At 57.8% G+C, this 15,526-nt stretch overlaps 3 protein-coding genes across 5 annotated transcripts in view; 2 read left to right on the top strand and 1 right to left on the bottom strand.

Moving 5' to 3' along the window:
* The first annotated feature begins 27 nt into the window (after nucleotides 1-27).
* Nucleotides 28-5,218, top strand: ASB6 (ankyrin repeat and SOCS box containing 6). Of its 2 annotated transcripts, XM_023532977.1 has the most exons (6): nucleotides 28-1,254; nucleotides 1,551-1,732; nucleotides 2,690-2,796; nucleotides 2,899-3,007; nucleotides 3,490-3,576; nucleotides 3,674-5,218. In XM_023532977.1, the coding sequence occupies exons 2-6, from the start codon at nucleotides 1,663-1,665 to the stop codon at nucleotides 4,339-4,341; spliced, it is 1,041 nt and encodes a 346-aa protein (XP_023388745.1). In that variant the 5' UTR covers nucleotides 28-1,254; nucleotides 1,551-1,662; the 3' UTR covers nucleotides 4,342-5,218. The 2 variants fall into 2 exon arrangements, with proteins under 2 accessions (XP_023388745.1, XP_023388746.1); XM_023532978.1 differs by lacking the exon at nucleotides 28-1,254 and having other exon boundaries at nucleotides 1,277-1,732; nucleotides 3,664-5,218.
* Nucleotides 5,219-5,379: 161 nt separating this feature from the next.
* Nucleotides 5,380-12,097, bottom strand: NTMT1 (N-terminal Xaa-Pro-Lys N-methyltransferase 1). 2 transcript variants are annotated; one of them, XM_011364134.2, is made up of 4 exons: nucleotides 11,935-12,097; nucleotides 8,019-8,232; nucleotides 6,981-7,233; nucleotides 5,380-6,273 (listed from the first exon to the last, which is right to left on the bottom strand). In XM_011364134.2, the coding sequence occupies exons 2-4, from the start codon at nucleotides 8,178-8,180 to the stop codon at nucleotides 6,017-6,019; spliced, it is 672 nt and encodes a 223-aa protein (XP_011362436.1). In that variant the 5' UTR covers nucleotides 8,181-8,232; nucleotides 11,935-12,097; the 3' UTR covers nucleotides 5,380-6,016. The 2 variants fall into 2 exon arrangements, with proteins under 2 accessions (XP_011362436.1, XP_023388747.1); XM_023532979.1 differs by lacking the exons at nucleotides 8,019-8,232; nucleotides 11,935-12,097 and adding an exon at nucleotides 7,812-7,829.
* A 2,193-nt stretch (nucleotides 12,098-14,290) lies between these two features.
* The window catches only part of CUNH9orf50 (chromosome unknown C9orf50 homolog), an 8,982-nt gene continuing 7,746 nt past the window's right edge, over nucleotides 14,291-15,526 (top strand). The window contains exon 1 of the mRNA XM_023532975.1: nucleotides 14,291-15,472. Within this exon, the coding sequence (XP_023388743.1) occupies nucleotides 14,953-15,472 (520 nt within the window). The 5' untranslated portion in view covers nucleotides 14,291-14,952. The remainder of the gene's footprint in view (nucleotides 15,473-15,526) is intronic.

Raw genomic sequence — 15,526 nt, forward strand, 5'->3', positions numbered from 1 at the left:
TCACTGCGAGCGGAGCGGGGCGGAGAGGAGGGTATCTGTGACCCCACCTTTCAGATAAGAAACTGAGGCGGAGGCCGGAGTTGCGCGGCTTCGAGCGCGAGCTCCCCCGCGCTGGCTCACATCCTGCCCGGTGCAGGGGGCGGGGCGCTCCCGGCCAGTGCGGGGAGGGCTGCGGGGCGGGTGTCGGCGAGGCCTCCGCCTCACTGCCCACCCTGTGCCCCGTTCGGTGCCCTCCGCCCGGAGTTGCAAAGGAGCAGAGGGCCTCAGTTTTTACCCCAGAGCAGAGCGAAAATAAACTTTCTGTAGCCGAGTTTGCATTTTATGTAGACATGAGTACTCTCCCCGTGACCCGGTGGGGAAGATGTCAGAAAGTGAATCATTCAGGGGGACGGCGGTGAGCTAAACAAAACCCCCAGCCTTCCTGATCTTTATGCGCCGGAGGAAGAGACTGACAGATGTTTAAAGTGTGTAGTGCTTCGGTGTCATGGAGGAAAGAGCAGAGGAAGGGGGGCGGGGGGGTGCGTTTCCCAGATCAGTTGGAATTTCAAACACAGTGGTTATTATGCATCTCTTCCGGGCCTTTGGCGGAAGCGTAGGCTTTCTTCGTCGCTGTTCTGTTCACTTGGAGGCTTGTTCGGAAAATGCAATGCAGGATGTTTCCTTAACTCTGAGGCTGTCTTGGGGTGAGTGGGCGGGCGTAGGGCAGCAAAGGGAGCTGCGTGGACTTCCGTAGTCCCAGAATGTTTTCTTTGCACCCATGGGGGCACTGGGCACGCTCTCTAGAGACGGGGTGGGGGTGAGTTGGAATCCTGTCCAGGCAGTAAGGGTCGAAACTTGACCCCAACAATAGTAGGGGTGCAGATGGGTGCAGCTAAGGGGAAAAGGGGACTGGGGAGCACCAGTGGGGAAAGAAGCCTCACCAAGAGGAGGAGATGGTGGCTGTGAAGGGGCTTCGTGCAAGGTCATGGGCTGTCCTTGGGCCTGCACTTCTGGGGCAAGCCATGGCCGTTCTCAGAGGTCAGTGCTGCCGGGGAGGTAGCGGGTTGGGGCTGGGGCGTGAAGAGCCTGCTGTGCACTCAGCCTTTGGGAGACCAGGAGGCTAATCATCTCTGTGAGTGAGAGCGGGGCAGGAGGCCACCCTGGCCGCGGGGCTTGCCCAGGCTGGTCCGGCCCCCTCTGCAGCTCAGGGACAATCAGGATCTGAGGAAGGAGCATCAGTGTCTGGTTCTTGCCGCTGGCTGCTGAGGGTCCCAGGTGTGTGACGCTTTGTACCCAAGCCAGGGATCAGATTCTCTGGGCTACTCGAGAGGAGGCCGGACACAGCTCCTTTCTGAGCAAACCTGGGGCATCTGCTCCAGTTCAAAGACCCAGCTTGGCCCCCTCCCTCCCACACAGCTTCTCCAAAGAGACTTTCTGCTCACACAGCCCGGGCACTGCCTAGGGGGCTGATGACAGCAGGAGACTGAAAGCTTCTCACCCACAGGGTGCCCAGGCCAACTGGTTCCACAGCTCTTCCCACCCTCAACTGGTCCGCCTCTTTCTTGCCCCAGGCCCAGTTATGTCGCCAGTGAAGAGAGCCGGATCCTTGTTCTTACTGAGCTGCTGGAGAGAAAGGCTCACTCTCCATTTTACCAGGAAGGCGTGAGCAATGCCCTGTTGAAGATGGCCGAGCTGGGACTGACCCAGGCAGCCGATGTTCTTCTGCAGAACGGGGCCAACCTCAACTTTGAAGGTCAGGGGGAGCCCGGGGGCGCTGGGTGACAACAAGGAGACCCACAGTGGGTGGCCTCCCATCCCCCTGCGGGTTTTAGGTGGCCCTTACCACCTCCGGTCCAAGAGCAAGTTTGTTGCCGCTTCTGCCATGTGATGGGTTTAGCAGATATTCCCAGCTCCCAGCCAATTCCCTGCTCTCACTAAGGTGGAAATGCAGCTGCTGGCACTGTGCCCGCGCTCGGGGAGGGTACATTTCTTGCCATTTATTCTGAGCCGTCTTGCATTTCCGTTCATGCCGTAGGGAGGAGGGAAAACAGGTAGGGCACCCTGGGCATAAATCACGGCGGGACCCTGTCGGCCCCTAGCTCGTAAGTGCCGGGTGGGAGTCGGGGAGCTGATGGAGCCATTTGCCTCTCCTGTCTGCCTTTCCCCCAGGGCGGGTGGAACCGTCCAGCAGATGTGCAGGGCCGACCTGCCTTGCTGGGGGTCTTCCTGCCAACACAGGACGTGGCCAGGCACGTCTCCCCTCCCCATGTGAGGACAGGCTCCGAGCCTGCTGAGCTCCTGGAGGGGCAAGGAGCTGAGGCAGGGGGCCCATCCTGGAGTCAGTCACTTGAAGCCCCAGTTTTGCGAACGTGGCTGTTGTCGCCAGGCTCAAGGAGCTGTCCCTCCGTGTCCTCCCGACAGCCCGAGAGGAGATGCCTTGTTCTATGGTCCCATTTTACAGAAGAGGAAACTAAAGCCCAAACAGATTAATTACTGTGCCCACTAGAACACCCCTGGGCCCCGAACCTGGATCTGACTCTAGAGCCTGCGCTGTAGCACCCGATGAGGACAGCTCCGTTCTGACCCCTGAGGGTGACAGTTCAGGCCTCCTCAGGTGGGAGTGCCGGGCTGGGCTGCCGGGCCAGGTCCTGGGATCCTGCAAGAATGTGCCCGTAGTTGGGACTGACATGAGCTATGTCTGTGCCCTCAGACCCAGTCACCTACTACACGGCCCTGCACATCGCCGTCCTGCGAAACCAGCCCGACATGGTGGAGCTGCTGGTGCGCCACGGGGCCGACATTAACCGGAGGGACCGGGTAAGAGCCAGGTCCCGCCCGCTCTGATGGGGGGAAGCAGTCGGGGGCTCTGAGCAGCCTCCCAGGCCCCCCGGCCGACCTGGCTATGCTTTGTTGGCTCAGATCCACGAGAGCAGCCCCCTGGACCTGGCCAGTGAGGAGCCAGAGCGCCTGCCCTGCCTGCAGCGCCTCCTGGACCTCGGGGCAGACGTCAACGCAGCCGACAAGCATGGTGGGTACCTCCTGTGGGAAAGCAGGACAGCCCTGGGCCAAGGTGCCTGGTGAGAGAAACCCAGGGAACCCCAGGATGACAGGGAGGCAGGCTGGATGCAGCCCATCGGCTGGCACAGCACGGCCTGGTGCACAGCTGCATTTTGCTGACTTGCAGAGGCTATAGAGAGCAGTCACCGGCCCACGCCAGCCTCGCTAAGGGCTGTCTGTAGGCGTGTGCGCTCAGCTTCTGAGCGAGTTGTGGCCTCCTGTCATAAGACCCTCAGCTGGGTCTCTGCTGGCTTCTCAGGGTCCAGACGAACCCTACCTCTCTTGGCTCTTCTGTTCTGTTTTCTGTGGGTGGGAAGAGAAGAGCCAGCAACCGGTCGCCCTCAGCCCTGGCCGGGAGGTCAGTCTCTTGTAAAGTTCATCTTCTGGTCCTGAGCATCCGTTTCCCCCGGAGCTGCCTTGGCCTCCCACTCCTCACTCTCCATCCCTCCTTAGGAAAGACCGCTCTGCTCCACGCTTTGGCCAGCAGTGACGGCGTGCAGATCCACAATACCGAGAACATCCGGCTCCTCCTGGAAGGAGGTGAGGCTCTCCCCACCCCCCAAAACATGAAGCGTTACTTTGCAGGGGCTTAAGGCCTTCTCCCACTTTCTCCTCTTCTCCCCACTGGCTCTTCTAGGGGCAGACGTCAAGGCGACCACCAAAGATGGGGACACCGTGTTCACCTGCATCATCTTCCTGCTTGGTGAGACGGTGGGAGGGGACAAGGAGGAAGCCCAGATGATCAACCGCTTCTGCTTCCAAGTCACGCAGCTGCTGCTGGCTCACGGCGCCGACCCCAGCGAGTGCCCAGCCCACGAGTCCCTCACGCACATCTGCCTCAAGAGCTTTAAGCTGCACTTCCCGCTCCTGCGCTTCCTGCTGGAGTCCGGAGCCGCCTACAACTGTTCCCTCCACGGTGCGTCCTGCTGGTCCGGCTTCCACATCGTCTTCGAGAGGCTCTGTTCCCACTCAGGCTGCACCGAAGACGAGAGCCACGTGGACCTCCTGCGCAAAGCCGAGACCGTCTTGGACCTCATGGTGACTAATTCCCCAAGACTGCAGCTGCCAGAAAACTTTGACATCCATCCGGTGGGCAGCCTGGCAGAAAAGATCCAGGCCCTTCACTTCTCCCTGAGGCAGCTGGAGAGCTACCCCCCGCCCCTCAAGCACCTGTGTCGCGTTTACATCCGGCTCTACCTTCAGCCATGGCCCGTGGACGCGAAGGTCAAAGCCCTACCTCTGCCCGACAGGCTGAAATGGTACCTCCTCAGTGAGCATGGCGGCCCCGTCGAGGACGACATCTGACAGCTCCCAGACCGAAGGGAACTGGGTCTGGGCAGCTCAGTCAGCCTGGTGGCGGATGTAAGTGCCCGCAGCGGCCTTAGCGGGGAGCCTCCGGGGAGCCTCCGGTCCTGTCTGTCAGAGGCGTGGGTTGAAGACAGACATGATCCTTCACACAGAGAAAGCCCAGCGGGGCCAGCGGCTGCCATCATTCCAGTGGGAAAAGGCCTGTCTTTCAGGGCGACTGCCCCTTCCCTCCCTCCGGCAGCACCCCCACATTCTCAGCCCACGCTGGAGAAAAGGACAGGGCTTAGACTTGGGACACGTTTATACTCCCTTAGTGTGAAGGGTGTGCCAGGCATTTCCAGGAGGGGGGGCAGCTCCGAGTCCGCGTCCTCCTGACAGCTGCGTGGAGGCAGAGCTGAAGCCAAGAGGAAGCTGGGTGGGCTCGTGGGGTGCAACCTAGCTGAGGCCCTTCACCCCGCCTCCTTTCGTTCCAGATTGCCACTTACAAGTGCTTCTGGTGGGCTGGGGAGAAGGCTGACCTGACTCCTGCTAGCATCTGCAGCTCTCCTGCAGCCCCGCCCACCGAGGCACAAGGCTGTGTTCTGGTGGCCGCTCTGTGCCAAACCCAAGATCTTGGGGACCATGCCTTCTGCTAAAAAGCAATCATGCATGACCAGGGACAGCCCTTTCCAAAATCTTTCATTTTGTGAGGGGCTCACTGTTGGAGAAGGTTACCGAGACCGGAAGCTGAGTGTCCCACCCAGTGCCGAGCCCTCACCAAGCCGTTTTCGTCACATTGGTCATTGTGAATTGTGTAAATGCCTCAGAAATAAATTGAGGCCACGGAATGATATATTTATATTACCAAATTAAACTGATTTCTCTTGGCCTTAAAGGTCTTCATGTAACATCTCTGTACCCCCAGTTTTGGATGAAGGACCCCACAGCGGCCCGGAAGGAGAGGTGGTCGGCATGCACAGATGCAGCCTTTGGGGGGCCGATTTTCAGGTAGCCAGCACTTGCTGCATAAAGAAAAGCACCACCGCACACAGGCCGGACCTTCCCAGCACAGGGATCCACCCTTTTATTTTTGACTGAAAATGCCCGCCCAGAGCGAGGCTGCAGCCTTCTCTCCTTGCTTCAGGCTATTGTGATGATCACATTAAGGACACCAGGGTCCCATCATCAAAGAGGACTCAGAATGTGAGCTCCCTGCCAGCTGCATGATCCGGCAGGTGCCACGTGGGCTTGCTGCAGGCTCCAGCAGCCTGTCCGTCTCCCCCGAGGTAGCGTCCTCAACAACCAAGTTAAGGAGTTTCTCTTCCTCTTAAGGCAGCCAGGCCTGGGGCCAGAAGGCCCAGTGGTCGTAAGAGACCCAGGAACCTCCGCTTCTGATGGATCACTGTATTCCTGCAGAGGGGCCCCCAAGTCGCACAGGCCTGCACTGCCCAGTCCCTTCCTTGCCTTAGGGTGGCAGAGCCAGGCTCCTGCCTTGCTGCCCATTCAGCTGCACCCCTCCCCTCTGGGTCCTGTCATTTTTAAGAAGAGCCTGTGTAGTGAGTGGACGGCAGGCAGATGTATTTAGTGGCCTCGCTCGACACTCGCGACCCATCGACGTGGAGCCTCTGTGTGGCACCCAGCTGCCAGCTCCCCCCACCCCTGCACCTGTCTCTCTCGTCCTGCCAGGCCCTGCTCATCTCAGGGCTAAGCTGTAGACGTGGTAGATCTCGTCGGGGAGGTTCTCCTGCCGCTCCTGGGCCAGGAGGCTGAGGCCCGCGCTGCGGATGATGCTGTGGACCACCCCGAGGTCCCGGCACACGCTGCTGTCCACGTCGTCCAGGATCACACCCTCTTGAGCCATGTTGTCCTTGATGACGATGACACCGTTGGGGCGAAGGCCCCGCTTGCAGCGCCGCAGGAACTCGGCCAGGTGCTGGTCGGTCAGGTGGCCTGGTGGAGGCGGAGGTGCGGGTGGGAGGGGTGCTGTGAGCACAGCACCAGGGGTCTCAGCCACTACCCACTGACTGACGAGCACTTTGTGCTCAACACACAGGGCCTCACTGGCTCTCTGAAGAGGAAACTGGCCCAGAAGTCACCGACCCAAGGAGATCACGAAGTGTGCAGCTGGGATTTCACGCTGAGCGGTGACTTCCAGGCCCTGCCTGGTACCTGACACTCCGCCCAACCTCCCAGGCCTGGATCAGGGGAGTGCACTAGAGTTCCCTCCCTACTCCAGGCTGAGGCTTTGAGGGAGCACAGAATAGGAGGCCAGACCCAACATGTCCCCGAGTGTCCCCCAGCAGGAGACGGTGGCCGACTGCCAGGCCAGTGGCCTGGGAAGAGCACCCTCGGTGTGCCGTCAGGCTGAGGGTGAAGGACAGGAGGACAAAGCGGGGCCCCACTGTCAACAGCTAGGACAGCAGGCCTTCAGCTTCTCCTCTTACTAAACAAAACCTTTTGTAAAAACTGGCCACGTTCTCTGAACACAGTAAGTTATTGGTCATTTAAATTTTTAAAACAAAACGGTCCCAGTGGGCTACAGTGGGTACTGAGTGGAAACGAGCCAGGGAAGGAGATGCACCTTCTGGGGGTAGGGAGTGCGGGGGCTACAGGGGGCACCGGCCAGGGCCGCGGGGGCGGGGAGGCGGGAAGCTCACCGATCACCCACTGGATCCAGATGACGTCGTACGAGTTAGGCTCTGGGCTGAAGTCCTGGAGGCCACAGCAGAAGTAGTTCCTCACCCTCTTGCCCTCCTCACCCAGGTAGGTCTTCGCTTTCACCAGGAAGTCCTCCGTCACGTCCACCATGTCCACCGCCCCGAAGAGCGGCAGGAGCAGCCGCTTGGTGATCCTTCCGATGCCGGCGCCGCAGTCCAGGGCGCAGGAGGTGCCCGTCTTGTTTGGGCCTTCCTAAGATGCAGGGAAGGCGGAGGCGCTGTCAGGAAGGGACCGACAGCCCGAGGGACCCTGTCACTGCACCGGGGCCACCCCTCACGAGCCCCTGGATTTACTCAGATCTGGACCAGGCACAGGCTGGTGGCTGGCTCAGTAGGGGCGTCACTGTGTGAGCACAGCACATTCTTTTTCTGGGCCACACGTTTCTAAAATGAAAGCCAACTTCCGATTAAAGGTGCTAATTCGAACAGGTGCATTCATCTCTCACGCCTGAGATGCCATGAGAATGAGCGTGAAGGATAAAAAGAATTCATGCGTGAACATGGAAGAAGGCAATCAGCCAGCGTCTACGGGATTCTAACCCATTTGGGAAGACGGGGAGTGACAGACACCAGTCAGAGCAGCAGCCTCGGAGCTTGCGGGGGTGGTCAGGGAGGCTCCAGCCACGGAGAGGCCAGCCCGGGCCAGGAGGGCAGTGGGAGCGAGTAATCGGGGGCCTGCCTTCGCCAGAACAGCCAAGCCCCACAGCCCAAGTGCCCAGGAACAGGGCAGGAGGGCAGAGGTTTCGTCCCTGGCAAAACTGGACGGCTTACGGGGAGACTACTCGATTCTGGCATCTGGGGGTCCCCCAGCTCCTGTCTGCAACCTTGAGCAAAGTCCACAGTCCACAAGCCGTCCCCTGCCCTTCAAGGCTTGGATGGTAGACACCGACAGGTAACCGAAGACCCTGCAGTGGCACACGTAAAGGTGGCGCCAGCGCCACTTCCTCTACTCCTGGAGGGCACACCAGACCTGCCTACCCTCAAAAACCTCTGCAGGAACTTCCGGGAGCTGTTGATGTCGATGCTGGAGATGTGGCCGTACCCCCCGAGCATGCCGTCCACTGTCGGTGGGACTTCTTTCCAGTACGTCTTCGCCTTCGAGTAGAATTGTTTCTCATCTTCTATCACCTCGCTCGTCATGCTGTCACCAACCACGTCTCTGCTCAGACACCGAACTCAGCAACAGCGCCTCCTGAATAAAAAAAAGAGCGAACAGCCAGGTCGAGGGCCTCAGTCTCACACCGTGCCTTGCTGGCCACACAGTCCTGCCTGACATGGGGGACTGTCCGGTGTTCCCCGATCTGCTGCCGCCCCGTGGAGGTCGGTGCCTTCTGTCTCTTGCATTCAAGTCATTTTGCAAAGCTATCATCCTATCAGAGCAGGAGAGTTCTGGCTTCTAGTTTTCTCCTTACTCTACGTGACACCTGGCTCAATAGCCTCTGACCCCAGGGCACAGAGAACCCCAATCTGGACTTAAGAGAATGGACAGCAAAGCAAGGAGCCCAAGCCTCCCACTGGGAATGTTCCAGCCAGGCCTAGGAGGGGCCTGGGCGGTCCCCACGCCTCCCTTCGTCTCCCTTGTCAGCACAGAAGCAAGTTCACTGTGGAGTCCAGCCCCTCGGGAACAGTGAGCCGGGACTGTGAGCCGGGAGACAGCCAGACACATACATGACGCTGTGTAAGGGCTGAGGAGAAGCACAAGGTGCTGGAAAGAGCACATCCCAGAGGAACCTACCCCCTGGGGAAGTGACACGGCAGCTGAAATGAAGGATGAGGAAGCGTCTGCTAAGTGAACAGGGCGAGGAGACCACTCCAGGGAGAACGAGCACAGAGCCCCTGAACCGGAAACTGCAGGTGCTGTGGGTCCCATCTAGTAGTTTAGATTCACCCTAAAGAGCAATGAGCTTGAACTACTCTGGGTTAAGCTGGGAGTGACGGGAAAAGATGTTTCTGGAAGACTGTGTCGGCAGCTGTGTGAACTGTAGGGGCAAGAGCGAAAACAGACAGATAGGAGTGTCACGGAACGGACAGAGGGGACCACAAAGCAACAACAGGGGCCCTGGCAACAAGCTCAGGAGGCAGGAGAGGGCGGAGGAATGGTTAGGTAGCTCCGCACTCAGCCAGCCTGGCCACGTCATGCCCCGGAGGGACGTTAGGCTCGTTTCTACCCTGGGGCGCTGGCGCTCGTCGATACCAACTGTTGAGGCTATTTTAGTTTCTATGATCTTGTCGATACCAAGTCCGACCCTGCGGTCCAAAAATGGAACCAACTAAAACAGGCAGAAACAGTGAGGACTCCCACTGAGCCCAAAAGTGCCATGGAAACCCCAAAGGATGGAGGAATCCTTTCTGAATGGCGGACGGGGCAGCAGCCGAGAGAAGGCGAGAGACACCCTGAGATATATCACTGTATTTCTCTTGCATCCCACGCGGCACATGTGTATTCAACAAAAAGTTCATTCCCATTAAATGAACAGGATAAATCTGGGCCAAACACTTACCTGGCTGAACTCTCTGCCTATCTGTTTGCCTTCCCTCTCTGGGCGTGAGCTTCCTGGGGGTCTTTGTAAACCATTAGCCTAGCACCTGATACGGGGCGGGGGGGGGTGCTAATGAGTTGTTGAATGAATCAAAGATTGAGTTTTGTGCAGCTACAGCCATTTTCCACTTTTAAGAAACTCCCACAGATAAAAATCTGACCATTCAAAACTGATAACACTGAGGGCCATTACCGACAATATAATTTTTTGCTTTACCAAAAGCCTTATAACATGATTCCTTTAAATGTCAAGGTCCCCTGAATAATCTAATTTACAAGAATTCCACTTACAGGCAGATTCTAGGAACAAGGCAGGGAGGCCCATCTAGGCCGGGAAATGGCACGGATAACTGACATTTGTTCTAGCAGCTGATTCGTTAGCAAACAGGACTCCTGGGGCCCTGTCTATACTTGGCCTCCCGGTGTCCAGATTGGAGTGGGCAGGAGGTCCCTAGGAGTCGAGGGAACAGCGGTGTCATCAGTCAAACAGCAGGAAGTCCTCCTACACGCTGCCTAGACCCCCAGGTCGCAGTGACAAACCGTGCGGGTGCAGGATGGGGAAGGGGCCTGGGCACGACCCGGCTCTGTATACCCACTAGGCTGGCTCGGAGGTGGAGGGAGACCCTTCGCTCACAGTGCACTTCCGCTCCTCAGCAGGTAGAATGTGTCTGTGCATCCTTCATGGTGATCTGGCCACTTCCCCCTCCCCGTCCAAGGTGTTTACGGCAACACCTGGACAGCTGCCCCAGCTACCTCTTCCCGGGATCCGTGGAAGGCAATGGTGTTTGAACTGCCAGGGTCAGTGCCTGGCAGAGTCAGCTCATCCTCCCCGCTTCCAGTCTCTAAGAAGAAGCCTGGAAACAACAGGAGGCCAGAGGCTGCCTCAAGCCACCTCCTCCTCCTCACAAGCTGCTGGACAGGGCCTGTTCTCCTTGGATCTGTGTGACTGCAACTGGCCGTATGAAAATGGCAGGGAGATCCAAGAAAAAGAAAGAGAAGGAGGGAGGAAGGAAGACCAAAAAAAAAATTAAGGTAAAACTTTACAAACAAAGGCTCTGGTGGAGTCAGATGAACCCGGTCCGAATCCTGGCTCTGCTTCTCACCAGCTGTGTAAGCTCAGATAAGACACTTCACCTCGGTTATTTGAGTTTCTTTAGCTATAAAACAGGAGCAGCGATACTGACTTTATGGGCAGGCTGTGGCGATTAAATGTGGATATAAAAGCATAAAGTGATCCATACAGTGCCGGGCGCATATTGTCAGAGATTTCTAATCTCTGTCAAATGAGATTCTCGTCAGTTCCATCTGCCCATTGTAAAGATCGAGTGAGAAAAATCGACTGAAAGTGCCCTGTACACTGTAGAGATTATTACTGTTACGTTGGGTGGTGAATCCAGCAGCCTCAAACAACTCTAGTCTGTAGGGGAGGGGGCGGGGCTCCCCATCCACGTGAGAACGAACCACTGCAGAGATTTGGGGGAGATGCTATCTTTGTGGCTCCATAGCTTCTGGTCTCCACCAAAGCATTCCCCAGGTACCTCCAACCCCCAGTTTACAGACAGAAAAACCATTCCACTAAAGGAGTGATGTGCCTTAAAATGCACACAGACAGGAAACCAGGAATAGAACGAGGAGGGAACCCAGGCGCTCATCCCATCGAACTGGGCAACGATTCTATACATTGTATACATCCAGACCATTTGCAAGAAGGCCCCACCTCACCAGCACCAGCAGGGCCTTTGACCCCAGCTGTTTCTATCCCCTATTGTAGGGAGAAACCACGGTCCCAAGACAGATCACACACAGTTGATGGGCTGCAAAGCCAGGCCTTTGGATAGGACAGCCTCTATGCAAACAGGCTGACCTTGGCTCCAAGAGCTCTTGGCTGCGAACTGTCTTTTGAGCGGCACCTGTGTCAGGCCGGAACTAAGGCTGGGTCCAGGGTGAAATATGATAGCAACTCCTAAGCAACGGGCACTGCCGTGTGCCCGGCCCTGAACTGAGCATTTCACTGAATCCTGGCACCCTCCCTGCGAGTAGGTGCTCTCCTTATCCCCGTTTCTCACAGGGGAAACTGAGGTCGAGGGAGGGAAAGGGACTTGCTGCAGTCCGCGGACCGGCGTGGTGGAGAACCCGGCCCAGGCTTTGGGTGCCCCGGCCTTCCTCCTCTCCCACCACCCGCGGCCCAGGTCGGCCCGCAGCCCTTCCCCCTTCCCGGAGCGCGCACGTGGGACCCCAGCCGGCTCGCGCCGGGTCACGTGACGAGCCGGGGCCTCTGGGCGCCGAGGCAGTTGGAGGTCGAGGCTTCCCCTCTCCCGGCGGCCGCCGCCCCCCACTCCGCCTCGCGCTACTCACCCCGGGCGGGGGCCCCCCGGGACCCGGGAGAAGAGGACGCGGAAATGGAAGGGAGGACGGAGGCAGCGAAGACCCTACGAGCCCACAACCACCTCCGTCAAACCGTGGCCAGACGTGACACCTCGCCGCGCGCGCTGCCTTTGTCCGCTCGCGTCATTTCCGGGTGCCTCGAGGGGGTGGGGCTCCGGCTGGCTCCGCCCGGCGACCGCTTGCCCCGCCCCGTGGGCCGCTGCCCTAACTCACCCCTGTGTCGGTGCAAGGACGTCCCAGGCTTAGAAGAGCCGCAGCAACGACCCTCTCCTGCCTCCAGCTCGTGCACCAGTTCATTTGTAGGGCTCAAGGCTGGACTTTTAAAAACAAGCTTTCTTTGGGTTTTCCACTGGGTAAAAAATACAGGGGAGGGAGCCTTATTCCTCAAATGCCACCCATAACGATTAGCATCTTAATATCCAGATCCAAAAAGTAAAGAAAAAACAAAGAAATACCCTTGGTAGCAGTGCCAGTGGGCTGCCACCCCAAAGAAGCAGAACAAGTTCATGAAATTTCCATTCCAAACATGTTACCTTCCCCCAGGCTACTCCCGTATACAGAAATTCTGGAGCGTTCCCGAAGCAGCCTTGATGGAAATGTGAGTTTACAGGTGGGTAGACCTTGTGAAGTTCTCCAAGCCTGTCTCCTCTTCTGCTAAATTTATGGGATGTTACACATCAAGCCTTCAGCCCTACGCTTGCAGCTGTTATAATGACAATATTCATCCCAAGTTCACTTTACCTAAACTGACATCTGGTCTTAGAGTGATAGTGCCTTCCTCTGGACACTGCATACAGAAGATACTTAAAGTGTGTTTAATGAAGTGAAAACTGTGTGGCGGGTGCTGAAAAGCCCCCCTGTGTCGGAGTCCCCAAGCGTGTTTATATCCATATAATTTAGCATCCTCTCTAGAGTACTCCAGATCAGCCTTAGGTTCCCTCCCAAGCTTCATTTTCCATGACTCTAAGGGAAGGGGAGAAATCCTGGGCAATCTCAGTCACTGGGGCTGTCTAGAGTCTTATTTGGCGGGCAGCTCTGAGCTTAGGTCTTTTAGAGGTGCCTAAAAATCCACCCCTACCTTTTTTTCCTGCCAGCGGAAGAGGGAGTCCCTTCCCCTTCACCCAGACTCCAAGGCCTTTCCAGGTCAGGCCAGCCTCCCCGACCTCAAAGCCTTTTGCGTTTTTGAACTCTCAAGCCTTGCGCATAGTAGTTGCTCGGTCGGTGTTTACAGCTTGGGAGGGATGGAGGGCTCCTCAGAAATCATCTCATCAGCCTGGTGTTCCTCATCCATTTTTTAAAAACTCACATATCTTTAGAATAAATATAAAAATTTCTCCCCTTCCCCACACAATAATCTAACTCCCCAAGGAGGTATGTCCTTCCATTCCTGGCCGAGGAGCGTTTGCAGAAATGAAATACATAGTCCGTGAGGCCTCCTCAAGGCAGATGCCTTGTAACTTGAATTGCAAAGTCTTTTTTTTTTTTTTTTCCATTTTCAGACTGTAAAACTATACCGTGCCAGTGAAATTACTGGTCCAAATTACCCTCATTCCCCACTAGAATTTCACAACACAAGCGTCTTCCCTGCCCCTTCCCAGCTTAGAGTCACAGTGTGAGGCCCAACAGTTGGTTTTACCATGGCGCCCTGGGAAAGGAGAGGCTTGTCCAGCATCACACTGCGCATAGAAGCAGACCATGGATTTGAAATCGACTCTCTCAGATTCCAGGCCCCCTGCGTTCGTTCGGCCCGGCCTCCAGGTGGAAGTTCTACTCCCAGAGCCACCAGCCCCAGTATAACCCACCCGAGCCTCCAGATCGGAAGGGTGTAGCCGAACCCTGGGCCTTCCTCCCCTGGAGGGGCTGGCTTCCCTGGTCAGGAGCCCCACCGGCCCCTCTGACTGCAGCTGTGGCAGGAGCACACTCAGTGGCTACAGGCCAGCCCCACCCCCTTGTCCCCAGGCCTCAGTGCCCACTGCTCCTCACATGACCTCGGGTGAGAGGCGGATCACAATGACCCTGATAAGGCTCTCCGGACAGCGGGGAGGGGCCGGCAGAAGGACCAGGCCAGGAAGATGGGCTCTCCCAAGCACCAGCCACCTGTGGGGGCCTCTAAACTCACTGGGACATTCTCTGGCCCCACTCCAAAGCCCCAGTAGGGTGAGTATACCACTAGGGGCCAGCGGAGGGCTGACAGCATCTGGGAGTGGGGTGTAGTAAGGAAGAAGGAAGCTTGCTCCAAGAACTCCAGCGTCCAAAGCTGGGGGCAGGTCTGGGGCTCCATCTCCCAAAAAAGGATTTTGTTAAAAAAATATATATGTCTTCGTCTCACCCCACACCTACTAAATCAGAATCTGGGGCATCTGTATTTTCAACAAGCTCCCGCCCCAGCGGCTGGGAGGCCCCAGCAGTCTGAGCTCTCCTTTCAGGCCGGTTCCAGGTGTCCTAATTCCCAGGGGAGCAAGCGCTAAAGCAGTAACAGCCTCCAAGACTTGCCACCCCACCTGCTAAGTGCTCTCTACCACCTGAGAGGTATTTCGCTCTCACGAAGGAGCAGGTGCTGAGGGGCGTTCATTAGTTGGCTCGGCCCACGTTACAAAGCTGATAAGTAGTGGAGCTGAGACTAAATCCTAAATAATAATCCTTTAAAAATCATCATAATGACAGCAGCTAGTGTTTGTTGAGCACGTACGACGTGCCGGATATTATTCTAAGCCACTTGCGTGTGCTCGCTCATTTGAACGTCACAGCAACTCAAAAAGGTGGGGTACTCTTACCGTCACCATTTTCCAAGTGAGGAAACAGAGCCTGAGTGCGCTCTCGCCTACAGCCACTCAGTGTCTAGCAAGCCAGCGATGCTGCCCCCAAACCACGCGGCCCAGCTCTGGGCACCATGGCCTGGGGGCTGGTCTACGCCCTCCCCTCCACTTCACTCAATATCACCTGCCCCCACTGGCCTCAGGATGCTCTGAGCTGAGCGCGGGGCCAGGCATGCCTCAGCGTCACCCCAACCCCTGGGCCCAGCAGGGGGCGCCCAAGGGGCTCCCGCGCGAGGGCGCTCAGCGCAGCAGAGACCTGCTGCTGCCTCGGCTGCCGCCCTGCGAGCTCCGACCAGCGCCTGGCGCCGGGAGATGGGGGGGCTCGACAGCCTCCGGGGGCGGCGCCGAGTGTTGGCAGGCCTCTGGCGGCGAATCGTCGCCCAGCGAGCCTGGGGCGGGCGTCCCGAGCCCCCCGCCACGCCTGCCCGCCCTGCCTACAGTGGCCCAACGGGTGGCACCGAACAGGACAGCGCTGAGGTCGCAGCTGCTGCCGCCCCTGCTCCTGGCCCGCGTGCCCCGGACACCCGCGCCCCCGCGTCCAGGGCCTGGAGAGAGCGAGGACTGCTGGAGGGGCTCGGCCAGGGAGGCCCCGAACTCCTCGGGCGCCCTCAGAGAAGAGTCCCTCCCTGGCAGGTTCCAGGAGTTCTTGAGCCAGCTCGGGGACAAGTGGCTAGAACAGCCGCAGCCACTGAGTGAGGCCATCCTCGGGTCCCTAGGGGGCGGAGCAAGGGCGGGGCTGAGTCATT

The sequence above is a fragment of the Pteropus vampyrus genome, unplaced genomic scaffold, assembly GCF_000151845.1.
Source record: "Pteropus vampyrus isolate Shadow unplaced genomic scaffold, Pvam_2.0 Scaffold95, whole genome shotgun sequence".
In the NCBI taxonomy this organism is placed as follows: domain Eukaryota; kingdom Metazoa; phylum Chordata; class Mammalia; order Chiroptera; family Pteropodidae; genus Pteropus; species Pteropus vampyrus.

Coding starts and splice junctions, on each gene's coding strand:
- NTMT1 (XM_011364134.2), bottom strand. CDS start 8,180: ATGACGAGCGAGGTGATAGAAGATGAGAAACAATTCTACTCGAAGGCG. Junction 7,234..8,018: donor TCCTGCAGAGGTTTTTGAGG/GTAGGCAGGTCT, acceptor CCTGCATCTTAG/GAAGGCCCAAACAAGACGGG. Junction 6,274..6,980: donor CTGGATCCAGTGGGTGATCG/GTGAGCTTCCCG, acceptor CGCCTCCACCAG/GCCACCTGACCGACCAGCAC.
- ASB6 (XM_023532977.1), top strand. CDS start 1,663: ATGGCCGAGCTGGGACTGACCCAGGCAGCCGATGTTCTTCTGCAGAAC. Junction 2,797..2,898: donor ACATTAACCGGAGGGACCGG/GTAAGAGCCAGG, acceptor TTGTTGGCTCAG/ATCCACGAGAGCAGCCCCCT. Junction 3,008..3,489: donor CAACGCAGCCGACAAGCATG/GTGGGTACCTCC, acceptor ATCCCTCCTTAG/GAAAGACCGCTCTGCTCCAC.